Source organism: Pituophis catenifer, unplaced genomic scaffold (genome assembly GCF_029215685.1).
Source record: "Pituophis catenifer annectens isolate HBS135680 unplaced genomic scaffold, rPitCat1.0.hap2 SCAF_1, whole genome shotgun sequence".
Lineage (NCBI taxonomy): Eukaryota > Metazoa > Chordata > Lepidosauria > Squamata > Colubridae > Pituophis > Pituophis catenifer.
Window position 1 is genome coordinate 21,076,517 of NW_027256881.1, and position 13,782 is coordinate 21,090,298.

The window sequence follows — 13,782 nt, forward strand, 5'->3', positions numbered from 1 at the left end:
GGCCGCCAAACAGATGTAGATTCAAGAGTGATCCAAAATCTCTGAAGAGCAGTTGCAACAGAAATCATTATGAAAAGAGAATAATGCAACTGGTGCAGATGCCCATAGGGAGAAAAGGCTTTGAAGATACAGGAAAAATCAAGATTGCATTAGCTATGAGACACTGACAGCTAATTTTTTTTTACAAAGCCCTTAACTGTCTGAGGAAATTTTGTTGCTGCAGCTTAGGAAAGGTATACTGTTGTATTACCTGAAGCAGAATTATTAAAGGCAAGGAAATAGTTAATCTCAGGATTGTACAGCAATTAAGCTATGAAGCAATTTGCCATATTTCATTCTCCTTTCATTATCGTAGGCACCATCTGCTTTCTAATATCCATCTTTGATATACTTCACATAAAGATAAAAAGCTCAATCTATTGATGGGTAAGATTCTTGAATGCTGTTATCTTGTCTGGTCAATCCTAAGAACTGATGATAAGACATGTTTTGCCTATTATTTCTGCTATAAAATATGGGCTATTGTACTCTACTCCAATATTTAGTAGTACAATATAATTTGCTGTCTCATGACTCATTCCCTTTGCAGTTCTTCCATTGTACTTTCTTGTGATAGGAATAGCAATAGCATTTAAATTTATATACCGCTTTACAGTGCTTTTCAGCTCTCTCTAAGCGGTTTACAGAATCAGCATATTGCCCCCAACAATCTGGGTCCTCATTTTACCCACCTTGGAAGGATGGAAGGCTGAGTCAACCTTGAGCCTGGTGAGATTCGATCTGCCAAACTGCTGGCAGCCGGTGATCAGCAGAAGTAGCCTGCAGTACTGCACTCTAACCACTGTGCCACCATGGCTCATTCTTGTGATGGGGTAATGCTTGATTGGGGTTGCTCAAATTCTACCAAGGTCAGGTAGATAGGGCCCAGAACAGAGTTCTCAGTCTCTTTCTCAAGCGTTGCATGGAAGTTTCATTTACTGTGTATTTTCTATAGTTACACTGCATCTGATGGTGGGAAAAACAGGTGAGAGACTCCTGAAAAGCATGTATGCTATTGCATACATATTTACCTTATAGGAACAAAATAAACTCCCTTATTTTGAATCAGTTCACTAGTTTATTAACTCATTTTATATCTAAATCGACTAGGATTTACCAGCCCTAACTGGAGATATCAGGTTTTGTCATGGGATCCTTTCCTATGGAAAACCGATACCTTATCACTGAGTATTTGGGATACATATTTTATTCAGAAATGGCAACAGATGGATCTCTTAAAGCATTGGCGATATGGCACAGAAAATTTGTCTCTTGAAGCTCAACAGTGTGTTCAACACATAGGATAGGACACTGAGTAGCAGGAGTGAAGGTTGCTTCAGTGGGATTATGATGATGGTGGCAGAAGGATGCAGACAATCCCTTTAGTCTCTTTAGAAGTTATGGTTTTCTGCAAAAATAGCAAAAAATGCTATTGTGTGGCCACAGAAGATGGGTGCCACATCTAAAAAACAGTAGGCCTACATTGAATCCAGGGTTCAATTTTTTCACCACTGGTTTCCATGTTCATGTGTTGCCTCTATTGAAGTCTCTGATAAATAAGTAAAATTGAGACCTACTCTGGTGATGAGCCAGTGATAAGAGCTGTCTGGATGAAAAGATATTGGGCTTAAGGCACCCAAGAGATTCCCCAGTGCACAGCTATGGGCTCCTCCCTTTGATTCTCATTTGCCCCAAGAACTGCAGATGTTGCTGCTGCCACATCAGAAGGCTGCCTTTTCGAGAAGCAGATGTGGTTGCTGTCAGTGAGGCCCTTTCTCACTGAGATAAGCTGGAGCTTCCCCGCTCTGCTTTATTGCACATTTTTGTTACGAAGTAAACATTAAGACACAAGCTCATTTTCCTGTCCAGTGTCACCCCCGCAAGAGATTGCGGTTGGTACAAATGGTTTCTCTACTTTCAATGTTTCATGAGTGGATACAAACAAGAGGAACGAACAGAAAGTTCCCCTGGGGAGACAGAAGCTGCCAGAGCTTTGTGAATTCCAATCCTCTCCATCACTTTGAACCATGAAGCTGCCAAGTGCAACTCAAAGAGCAAATGCCTACAAGCTCTTTGCGGGATGCCAGAGGCCTGGTGGTGCAATCCCAACTCTTGTTATGGGACAGACTCAAACTTATGAACCCCCCCTCTCATCCACACTATGGAGGGCAGATGCCGGTCATGGTCTTTATCTGATTCGGGCTGGCTTTGGGCACGCTCTGGCTTGGGGGTCAAGGATGGTGGGTCAGGCTGCTGGACAGACATAGTTCTCCGGAGGTGATTCCTCTTGCGCAGGAAATCAGGTTGAGAATGAAGACCAAAGCTGCCTTTCCTTAGGATCATGCGGGAGTTGTTCTTCTTAGGCCGGGAACGGAGGCTGAACTCCAGGGAAGCCAAGTGGGCTGCATAACCTTCGCTGATAAACTGGAGGAGAGAAGGAGAACAAAGATGACAAACATTTAGCATCATCTGTGGCATGGAGGACAAGGATAAGGATAATTTTATTTCTATACCGCCCCTCTCCTGAAGGACTCGGGGCGGTGTATAGCCAGGTAAAAACACAATACAAATATCACAATTTAAATTTAAAAAATTATTAAAAGTATTACATTTAAGGCCAAAATTAACTAAAAAACCCAAAAATTTAAGAACTCCGAATTTAAAACTCAATTATGAAGCTAGCCCTGCCTGTCGGAAGAGCAGGGTCTTAAAAGCACAGAGGAAAACTCGGAGGTCAGAAATCTTGCGTATGTCCGGGGGCAGTTCATTCCAAAATGAATGGGGCTCCCACAGAGAAGGCTCTCCCCTTGGGTGTCGCCAGCCGACATAATTTGGCCAACGGCACCCTGAGGAGTCCCTCTCTGTGGGAGCGGACTGGTCAGTGGGAGGCTATTGGTGGCAGAAGGCGGTCTCGTAGGTACCCAGGTCCTACGAGAGGGAGGAAGGGAGTAATGTATTACAGACGTTTCACTGCTCTTCTTTCTCCCAAAACACCAACCAACCAGACTAAAGCTGACAAAGGACAAGTGAATCAAGCATAGACCAATCATCTGGCTTCTTCCTTGCGGCCACCTGTATGGATTAAGACAGAATTTGTTCCAAGGAATTGGCCAAGGAAGTGAATTCTCCAATGGAGGGTAATGTTTGCCTACATTTGTAGTAAGAAATGCAAAGAACGTAGGGACTTTACAGCCTCCACAGACGGATGAGTGGGTGGGCAAGAAACATTAAGCTGGTTTTGGATTAGCTAGAAGAAAATGTGGAAACACATTAGGCTACCCGAATCTGTTTATATACTGAAAATGCTTAACTATTAGAATTGATCAATTGACCTAATTGACTGCAAACCTGTTTAAAATGCAGGACCTGGAAATCAGCAAACATTAGCAGGCTTAATCCAAACCATAGAGTGCACAACAGAATAAACTAGAAGTCTTGTGAAGAAGATAGGGTGCACCAAGCATTCTCTGGCAGGGAAGAGAATAAATGCGACATACAGGCTCTGAACAAGATTAGAAACAAACTCCCTTCATTTAATATACTGCCTTGTCGAATTGCTAGAGATAGCAGCAAATTAGAAATAACTATGTGTGGTCAAAGAGTAGGCTGTTCCTTTCCTAAACCAATTACTGTTTGTTCTTAATAAAATAGAGAAGAAGATGACATATGAAATCGGCTTGATAAATGTGCCTGTAAATTTTGTCTTCCACTGAGAACAAACACCCTGTGACAGATCAATAAAAAAACACTGGAGTACTTTTCAGCTGTTTGGTTTTGTTGGCTTAAATTAGGAAAAAGGGGATTTTTTTTCATGGAACAATAGAACATAATCTTTCGCCATGTCACCTGCCAACAGGAGCTGCTGCTGAATTCCTGAATGGGAGGGATGAACAATTTGTTGTTTGAACTGCTTGAAATTGTCTTCCCTGCTATGGAGTCTAGGCTTTTATTTGCCCAATTTTCAAGTTCCTTTCCAAGTAGAACATAAAATATCAAATAAAGGCAATTTCATTTAAGCATGACTTTGAAACAGATTTCTTTCTTTCTTTTTCTTTCTTTCTTTCTTTCTATATATATATGTGTGTGTGTGTGTGTGTGTGTGTGTGTGTGCGCGCGCGCATGCGCGTGTGTCTTCTTAAGTTTTCCTGGGTGTGTATATGCAAAAAATTAAAATCTCAGGTGTTTACCCGCGGGGAAAGGATGCCAGAATTCTTCCTTCTTTGCAGAGGGTGGCTAGCAATAGAGAGAGAGAGAGAGGATCGAGCCAGAAGACAGGCTGAGATCTCAATTAACAATCAAGGGTGCTGTGATGCCTACCAGAATCCTTTCCCCTCTACAGCAGACAGATAATAATAGAGAACCTGAGAAAGTTAGGCCGGTAACACATAGCCAAACAACCAGAATGAGGAAGCAGGAAGAAAAACTGCTGTCCTCCAATCACAACACAGAGTTACAGGCTAACCAGCATAGATCAGCAGCAGCAAACATAGAAAAGCGACAGCTCCGACCTCGCAACACACCCACAGCTTCTAAACTAGATAAGAGCCTGAAGATGACAGGGTTGTGAGCCTGTCGAAACGTTGCTATAAAGAAAAACTTCTAAGGTTCTGGTAGGATTTTAGCTAAGGTTTTAAAGGACCTTGCAGAGTGCTCTGTAAGGATTTTTAGAAGATTTTAAGCTAGGATTTTAACCAGAATTTTAAACATTTTAATTAACTTATTTAACATGACGCGGGAAAACACCAGAGATTTTAATTTTTTGCCTATATATATATATATATATAATTCCTGACAGCTCCTAATAGATTTTTGCTTTTTTATATTCTTCTTAGTTTGTATTAATTTTCTCTCTTTGCAGTTGTAAAATTTAATAAAAATTATAAAAAAGAAAATTAATCAGATCTGCCATATTTAATGTTTAAAACAAAGCAGGTATAAATCAGAGCAATGCAACATAAGATAAGTAAGAAAAAAATGCTGATGGCCATTGCAGGTTTTATTCTGCTGGCATAGAAATCATAGATATAACACTTAAGTAGATTAGAAGTTTTACGGCTTGGAAGCATTACATGGGAAAAGGTCTTAGATGTAGTCATTGACAATATGAGGCAGCTAGACAGCTGGTAGAAGAAGCACTATCATAGTTCTGGGCTACATTAGGAGGAATACTGAATCAAAAAGAAGTGAAATTCTTATTCCCCTCTACGCAGGGGTGAAATCTACTTACCTCTCTTACTGGTTCGGAAGTGCACGTGCCGCGTGTGTCACCTTCTGCGCATGCGCAGAAGGTAAAAAAACATTACTTCCTGGTTAAAACCAGGTTAAAACCAGGAAGTAAGGACACCTGGGCGGCTATCGCTTACTGGATCGCCAAACCACAGGGAAAAATCACTACCCCTGCCTCTACACCTGGAACATCTATAATTTTGGCAGCCCATTTCTAGAGGTATGAGGCAACTTAGAGCAGGTTCCATGGAGGGTAACACAGATGATGCTATGACTTGAGAACGTGCTCTATAATGCTCTTTTTAATGTTGTAAACCACCAGAGTTGCCTCGCAGTGAGATGGGCAGCAAACAAATTTAATAAATAATGAAAAGATTGAAGGAACGTGGGAGATTCAGTCTGAACAAAACTGGGGAGACACATCAGTTGCACAAGAGAGCCATACTCTTTCGATCAAGAAATGTTTTCCATAGGGTCAGAAAAAATGGGCATAATACAGAGTTCTCAAATTATGACCCTTTTGTTTAACAACTATTCAAAGCTCAATGGCACTGAAAAAAGTGATTTATGACTCGTCTTTGCATTTAAGACTGTCACAGTGCCCTCAGAGCCATGTGATCAAAATTCAGTTGTTCGGTAACCAGCATGTACTGTATATATGACGGCTGCAGTCATCTGCACCCTTCTCAAGGGGCTTCCAACAAAGTCAACGGAGAAAGCTGGACTCACTTAAGAATTGTGTGATTTGTTTAATGACCTTGGCCAAAAAAAAAAAAAAAAAAAAAGTGAGCATGACTCATTTAACAATCGCATCACTTAGCAATGGAAGTTCTGGTCACAATTGTGGTTCTAAATCAAGGACTACCTGTAGAAGAAAGAATCTGTAGTTTGGGATTGATCTGTTGAGTTCTTGGTGCTCTCTGAGCTTCATTGTTTCCATGCAGACATTTCATTATTCAGTGAAAGTTATACAGATGTTACCTGAGGATGTTATCTAGTTGGGTAATGAAGTTCTGCTAACAAGCAAACAAGCTCGGACAGCACCAAAGACTCCAGAATGGGAATATGTTGCAGCTACCTAGGTTTTATTTAAATATAATGGCGATCTGTTCAACAGTGGAAATTTCTACTTAGGAAGCTTTAGAATTCTCTGGAGTTTTTTTTTAAAAAGAAATAGCATCTTTCAAGGATGGTTTTATTAGTTTTCTTATACACTATAGGGCAGTGATGGCTAACCTTTTTGCCATCGCGTGCCAAAAGCAGGGGGAGCGCGGGAGGGTCGCACGCGTGTGTGCCCACACCCATAATTCAATGCCCCCCTGCACCCGCCCCCCGCTCCCCCACCGCTTTTGGCACGTAATGGCATGGTGGGCCCAATAGACTTTTTTTTTTTTTGCTCTTCCCAGTGCCCAGAGGCTTCCTTGGAGCCTGGGGAGGGCAAAAACAGCCTTTCCCACCGTCCTGGAGGTCCTCCGGAGGCCAGAAACAGCCCATTTTCCGACTTCCAGCAGTTCCCGGAAGGCCTGAAAATCAGCTGGCACACTGGAGCTGAGCTATGGCAACGCTCATGTGCCCACAGATGTGGCTCCGCGTGTCACCTGTGGCACGCGTGCCATAGGTTCGCCATCACGGCTATAGGGGGTAGGAGTAAATCAGTGTTTCTCAACCTCATCAGATTTAAAATGTATGGACATTAACTTCCAGAATTCCTCAACCCGTATGAAGAAACACTGTACGAGATTATCCATGCAATTCTTTCCAGTTCCACAATTCTATGATTCGAAGACTTACAATTAAGACTTAAATAAGGAGAGTGTGTATATCCTTTAGTATATTTTTATATACTAAACGTAAGACTAAGCTAAGTGCTCTGGTTTGCTGTTGCTGCAGACAAATTCCATCTCATAAGGGTTAATTGTACAATGCCCCCAAAACCTTCATATTTTCCAGGGCCCTTAAATCTTCCAGAAAAAGAAAAAAAAAATCACCTGGCACAGAGTCTGATATTTCTTTGCTGGTCGTCCAACAATGTAAATCTGAGAGGGGGAAAGACCCAGGACATTATACACAGAAATGTCCTTCATGGAGCCATATGCAGCACAAATTTTGATGTGGCACTGGAGGGAGAAATGTCAAAGGTTAGCCATGAAAATGTGATACCAATCAGAGCCAATAGCTCCCCAATTAATACCCCAATTGACTCATGTCATCAGTCTGGGTCACTAGCAATCATGAATTTGAACTATGAAGTATATGGATTAATGGGAGTCTTAGCTCACACGTGATGGCTGTTTCTGGCCATGAATCTGATCTAATTACTCAGGAAAATTAGTGTCTAATTAACCAAACTTCAAAACTTCCCCATTCAATGCTCCTGAAAGGCAAGGAGGAAGGCTATCAACTATTACCTCTTGCACAAGATTCCGGAGAAAAATGGTTTTCTGCCTTAAAGGATCATGGACAAGACCATCAGAGAAGAAAATCATTCCTTGAGGGAAGTTGTGCTGAGACAGCCAGGAGACAACACGTTGCTTCTGCATGTCGGGACGTCCTGTGATATAGATAATCAGGTAGCCAAGATCTTGCCAATGCCTGTGTTAGAGAGAAGAGAAAAGCAACTGGGATCATCAAACAGTTTATGACTATTCTGTCTGGTAGAGGGGAGGGGTTGAATGGGAGAATACCAGAAGGTGGGAAGGTAACTACAGAGGTGTCTATGGAGATTCTTGGTCATCCAGGTCATGGCTGTCTCAAAGGTGCCTTTTCAAAAGGCAACTGGACTTCCTTGGTTTTTCCTTGAAGAGGTTTTGTTTCTCATCCAAGAAGCTTCTTCAGTTCATGTCTTCAAGGAAAAACCAAGAAAGACCACTTGCCTTTTGAAAAAGCGCTTTTGGGACAATCATGACCTGGATGACAGAGAATCTCCATAGACATTTATTCGGTCTGATAGAATCCCAGAGGGGAGAGTGAGAATGGGAGAGTACCAAAAGGTGAGAAAGTAACCATAAGGAAAAACAGATGGTTAGGAAGAGGGAAGGGATGGAATTGTACATGATGGTTGTGAAAGTGAAATTGTAAGGAGCTGAGGTCCCATGGTTATTAGCATGCTATAACAGTCAGAGATAGGGGGATAAAATTATTTAGCTTACAATTGAATGCAAATGTGTAGCACTTTAAAAATACTTCTGAAACCAGTAAATAAGCATGAATTATCCTTCAAAATTTTCATTTCTCTGTATTATTTAACACAGTCTTCTTAATAATAAGTTCCCTCTTTTACCTCCGTATCAATTACTTTCAATTTCAACTTTCTTTCTCATCCAGTGTTTCTCAACCTTGATAAACTTTTATAGTGCATGGACTTCAATTCCCAGAATTCCCCAGTCACTGCTGACATCTTTTTCCTCCTTAGATAAAAGTTTATAAATTATGCATATTAATGAAAAAAGTAAAAAATGCATATTAAACATGGTTTGCAAAAGTTGTAGAGTGATCCGAAATACAAGAAGAAAAGCAATGAAGTTTCCCCCTCTGTCCCCACATACCGTATTTTTCAGAGTATAAGATGCACCTTTTCCCCCAAAAAAGAGGGTGAAAATCTGGGTGCATTTTATATTCCAAATGAAGCCCCTCCCAGCCTCACAAACAGAGATTTCAGAGCTGAAAGAAGCCTCTGAAAGAAGCTTCAGAAAAAAAGCCTCCAAACAGAGCTTCAGAAAAAAAGCCTCTGAAAGGCTTTTATCTAAAATAATATGGCAAGCAACAAAAGAAGAATCAGTAAAGATTCTAACCAAACTATGCTAACACATCTGGAGAATGACACAATAACCAACAGATCGGAAGAGGTTAATCTATATACCAATACCAAAGGAAGGAGATTGAACAGAGTACAGATAGTCCTTCAAAATAAAAGCCTCTGAAAGAAACTCTGTTTCAGAGGCTTTCAGAGGCAGAAAAAAAAGCAAGGTACAGAGCTCACAACCAACGAACCTGTTGCTAAAATTCACCTCTGGGAACAGCTGATTGGGGGTATTCCGAGAGGCCATCCACCCACCAATCAACTTTTTCTTATTTTCCTCCCCAAAAACTAAGGTGCGTCTTATAGTCCGAAAAATACGGTATATTGCATCTACCAATAAACCTGGTCTGAGTTCTCTTTCCTTCTCCCACAGTTCTACTATAGAAACTTCAGAGACACTTTAAATTAGGGAGTTTTTACAGATAAATTATTTTACATTTGGGGCTATCTGAATACTGTATTTTTTATCAGAGAGTTAACTATGAGGGTTGAATTGGATCAACCCCAATTTGCAATACATGAGAAAGTAGATAGCATGTTGGCAACAATATTTTTATATCCTTGCACAACCTGGCTTCCAACTTCTAGCCAAGAGGATGTTAGTAATTACATATTACTTAAAATTAGGCATGCCTTTCTGAGGGAAGGCCAAATGCCTCTTTATTTAAAAAGGATAGATCTCTTCTTAAGGAGCTTTCCACTTCTTAAGAAGACAGGCAGTTAAAAGCTAGTCTCTAATCTACCATGCTTGATAAGGGGATTGTGAGACTGCTGTCTTGTCAATTGTAGCCAGTCCTGGATGAAGCAGATTATTCTAATGATACTGCCAAAAGTTTTCCAGTTTGTGGCAATATAACAATGTGATAGATAAAATCCAATAAAATAATGACACATTTCAAACTGGCTTCAGGGTAGGCTGTGGGTTGGCTGGCCTGATGGTCTTTGTTTGGGCAAGAACAGAGGGTGTAGATCAGGGCAGGGTGTCAAACTCATGTTATCACAGCGGCGTCACATGGCGTATCGGGATTTCCCCCTTTCACTAAACCGGGGGTGGGCGTGGCCAGCATGTGACACATCTGGCTGTGAGTTTCACACCTCCGGTGTAGATTGTGTTCTCTCTTTGGCTATAGGTAAAGGTAAAGATTCCCCTCGGACATATGTGCTAGTCGTTCCCGACTCTAGGGGGTGGTACTCATCTCTGTTTGAAAGCCGAAGAGCCAGCTGTCAGAAAACGTCATCCGTGGTCATGTGGCCGGCATGTCTAAACGCCAAAGGCGCACGGAACGCTGTTACCTTCCTACCAAAGATGGTTCCTATTTTTCTACTTGCATTTTTTATGTGCTTTCGAATTGCTAGGTTGACAGAAGCTGGGATAAGTAACTGGAGCTCACCCCATTACACGGCACTAGGGATTCGAACCGCTGAACTGCCGACCTTTCGATCGACAAGCTCAGTGTTTTAGCCCCCGAGCCACTGTGTCCCTTATCTCTTTGGCTACAGATATTATCAATTTTGGTATACTAGATAACTGAGATTTAAAAATAGGAGCCACAGATCCAATAATGGTTCCATCTCTAGCTTGGACAGAATTGCTCAGAGTTGTCTGTCAGTCAAGGGAAGGTCAGTGATTGGAAGCTGAGTCATGGGTTCTTCCTTTTCTATATGCAGTGGAAGATTGCATATCCTCCTAAAAGGGAAGCAGCTTGCAGCATGAAGCTATTCTCATCCTTCCGATGAAAGCACTGAGGGCCTATGAGTGCACTGCAGTTGTTAAATCAAATAGGAGCTCTTGGAATTCTGTTTGGTCTCTGAGGCTTATCAATATCTACATTGAAACTGCTAAACACCATATCAAAGATTTGGAGCGAGATGACATTAGTATATTGAGGACACCCTACTTCTCTGTTACATCTTCAGGAAATGGCAAGGTTTTCCTGCAGAGTTTCCTGCCTACAGCCAGTAATGGGCTGAGTGAGAGAAAAATGAACTAAAACTGCATCTGGAGAAAATGAATGTATTTATTGTAGGAGACCCTAATTCAAGAGATGGTAGTTTTCTCTAGGATTACATTCTCCCAGAAGGAGCAGGTAAGAGCTGAGGTGGCACAGTGGTTAGGGTGCAGTACTGCAGCTACTTCAGCTGACTGCTAGTTCAGCAGATCAGCGGATCAAATCTCACCAGCTCAAGGTTAACTCAGCCTTCCATCCTTCCGAGGTGGGTAAAATGAGGACCCAGATTGTTGGGGGCAATATGCTATTTAGTATACTGTCTTTGATGTAAGCCGCCCAGAGTCCTCGGAGAGTGGGAGGCATAGAAATATGAATAATAAAAATAAAATAAATAAAATAGGCAGCCTGGAGCAGCTTCTGGACAAATCTAATTTCTAGACTGAAGAGAGAGAAAAAAACAGGACTGCCATAAAATTTTGTTTGTGACCTCAACTGTCCCCCTTTCTGGAAGAGAATAACTTAATAGTGTGGTGCACACAATGGTAAAATCCAGGCCATGACCACGTTAACGTGTTCTATGTGGCATTGCCTGTGAGTCTTAAGCACCTGGAAGTTTTAATTGTTACATAACTAAACAGCCAGGTGAGTCTAGGAAACAATGCTAAGAGACCAGATTACACCTGTGCTTAAAGCATTGCACTAGATGCCAATTTGTTTCCAGGCAAAATGCAAATTTCTGCCTTTAAAGCACTATGATGCTTAACTCTGGACTGTTTGAGAAAACTCCAGTCTGACTGAACGCATCTGAGGAAATCTGCCTACAACGGTGAACTTGACTAAACCTTCTCTGAGGGGCCTGACATCTTTACAAGCTTTAAAAAGGCCCTTGGGGCAATTTTTTTTTTTCATGCAGGCTTCCACCGGCGGTTCCTTTTACAGTTAGTCCTTGACTTACAACCACAATTGAGCCTGAAATTGTGGGGGGATGAATGGAAACCTGCTTTCAACTGCCCCCTAGGCAGCTTTCTATTCAGAGTCATGCTGTTTGGATTACAAGGGGCCCCAGGGCAGGGGTGAAATGCTCCCAGTTCAGACCGGATCACCTGATCCAGTAGCAATGGAGGCGGGTGGTTCGGAGAACCGGTAGCAAAAATCCGTGCCCCTCCCCCCCCCCATGCCCAGCTGAGCCGCGCGATCATCAGAGGTTTTTTTTTTTTTTTTTTTTTTTTTACTTTTAAAAGCATTTTTTCTACAACCTCTTCGGCCGAAAAAATGCTTTTAAAAGTTAAAAAAAAAAAAGCCTCTGATGATCGTGCGGCTGAGCTGGGCTCGTCAGAGACTTCTAAAAGCATTTTTTTCTGCAACCTCTTCGGCCGAAGAGGTTGTAGGAAAAAAAATGCGAGCTGAGTTGCCTGATCGTCCGAGGCTTCTAAAAGCATGTTTTTTCCTGCAACTTCTTAAGATTGTAGAAAAAATGCTTTTAAAAGAAAAAAAAAAAAGTTGGCCATGCCCACCAAGTCACATAAGCCCCCCACCAAGCCACACCCACAGAACCAGTAGTAACCAATTTTACATTTCACCACTGCCCCAGGGGTTTTCATGCAGCTGACAAACGAGGTCCTATTTGGGTGACATCCTTATTTACAATGAAACCCTAGAAGAGCACATCAAATTAGTGCGAAAAGTATTAAAAAAATTACGCAAAGCTATATGTAAAGTTGTCCAAATGTGAATTCCATAAGGATACCCTAGATTATCTTGGCTACCGCATTTCAAACCAGGGGATAGAGATGGATCCAGCAAAAGTGAAAGCAGTACTGGATTGGCAGCCCCCACGAACTCGCAAACAACTGCAAAGCTTCCTGGGGTTTGCAAACTTTTACTGGCAATTTATTCCCTCATTTACTGAAATTGCACTTCCAATAACTGAATTATTAAAAATGGGGGGTCGGGAGGGTGGGAACCAACCAAGCCAAAACCTGGACAACTCCTGAAATGGACTTTATAATGTCAAAAAGCCTTTGAATTGTTGAAAAATACATTTCGCACAAGAACCCATCCTAAAATACCCAGACCTAGACCTCCCTTTTGTAGTGCAAGCTGATGCTAGTGACGTAGCAGTGGCAGCGGTGCTTTTCCAGAAAAACGCAAAGGGAGACCTGCAACCCTGCACATATACGTCCAAAAAACTTACAGAAACTGAAAGGAGGTGGGTGGTATGGGAGAAGGAGGCTTATGCAGTCCGTTGGGCTTTACTGACTTGGACACAGTTTTTAGAGGGCAGCAATAACCCCTTCGAGGTATGGACAGACCATATGAATTTAGAAGCCCTAAAAACTCCCAGGAAACTCTCTCTAAAACAAGTTAGATGGGCACAGTACTTCAAAATATTCAATTTCCAATTGAAGTACCTCCCAGGGGGAAAAAAACTATTAGCAAATGGGCTGTCAAGAAAACCCCAATTTAACAGCAAACGAGAAGAAGTGATTCACCCAATAATTCCACCTTCCCCCGAGGAGACGGCTCAGGTGATCACTTGGGCACAAGCCAAATGACCAGAAATCAAAGATAAATCAGAAATGACCAAAAAATTACAAAACAAATTAAGAACGGACCCTTGGTACCAAGAAAATAAAGCCCTGTTAACTATTAGAGATAGCGTAGCATGGAAAGGATCCAAGTTATATGTCCCCAAAACCTTACATCTCCATGTACTTCAAAAAAGCCACAATTCAAAACAGGGAGGACATTTTGGTTATTTAAAAACCC

The 13,782-nt window shown here is 41.7% G+C and overlaps 1 protein-coding gene across 1 annotated transcript in view; it reads right to left on the reverse strand.

Moving 5' to 3' along the window:
• Positions 1–1,987: 1,987 nt before the first annotated feature.
• Positions 1,988–13,782, reverse strand: part of PITPNM3 (PITPNM family member 3) — a 73,922-nt gene continuing 62,127 nt past the window's right edge. The window contains exons 18-20 of the mRNA XM_070931975.1: positions 7,674–7,857; positions 7,254–7,382; positions 1,988–2,463 (exon numbers count right to left, since the gene is read on the reverse strand). Coding sequence (XP_070788076.1) covers positions 2,155–2,463; positions 7,254–7,382; positions 7,674–7,857 — 622 coding nt within the window. The 3' untranslated portion in view covers positions 1,988–2,154. The remainder of the gene's footprint in view (positions 2,464–7,253; positions 7,383–7,673; positions 7,858–13,782) is intronic.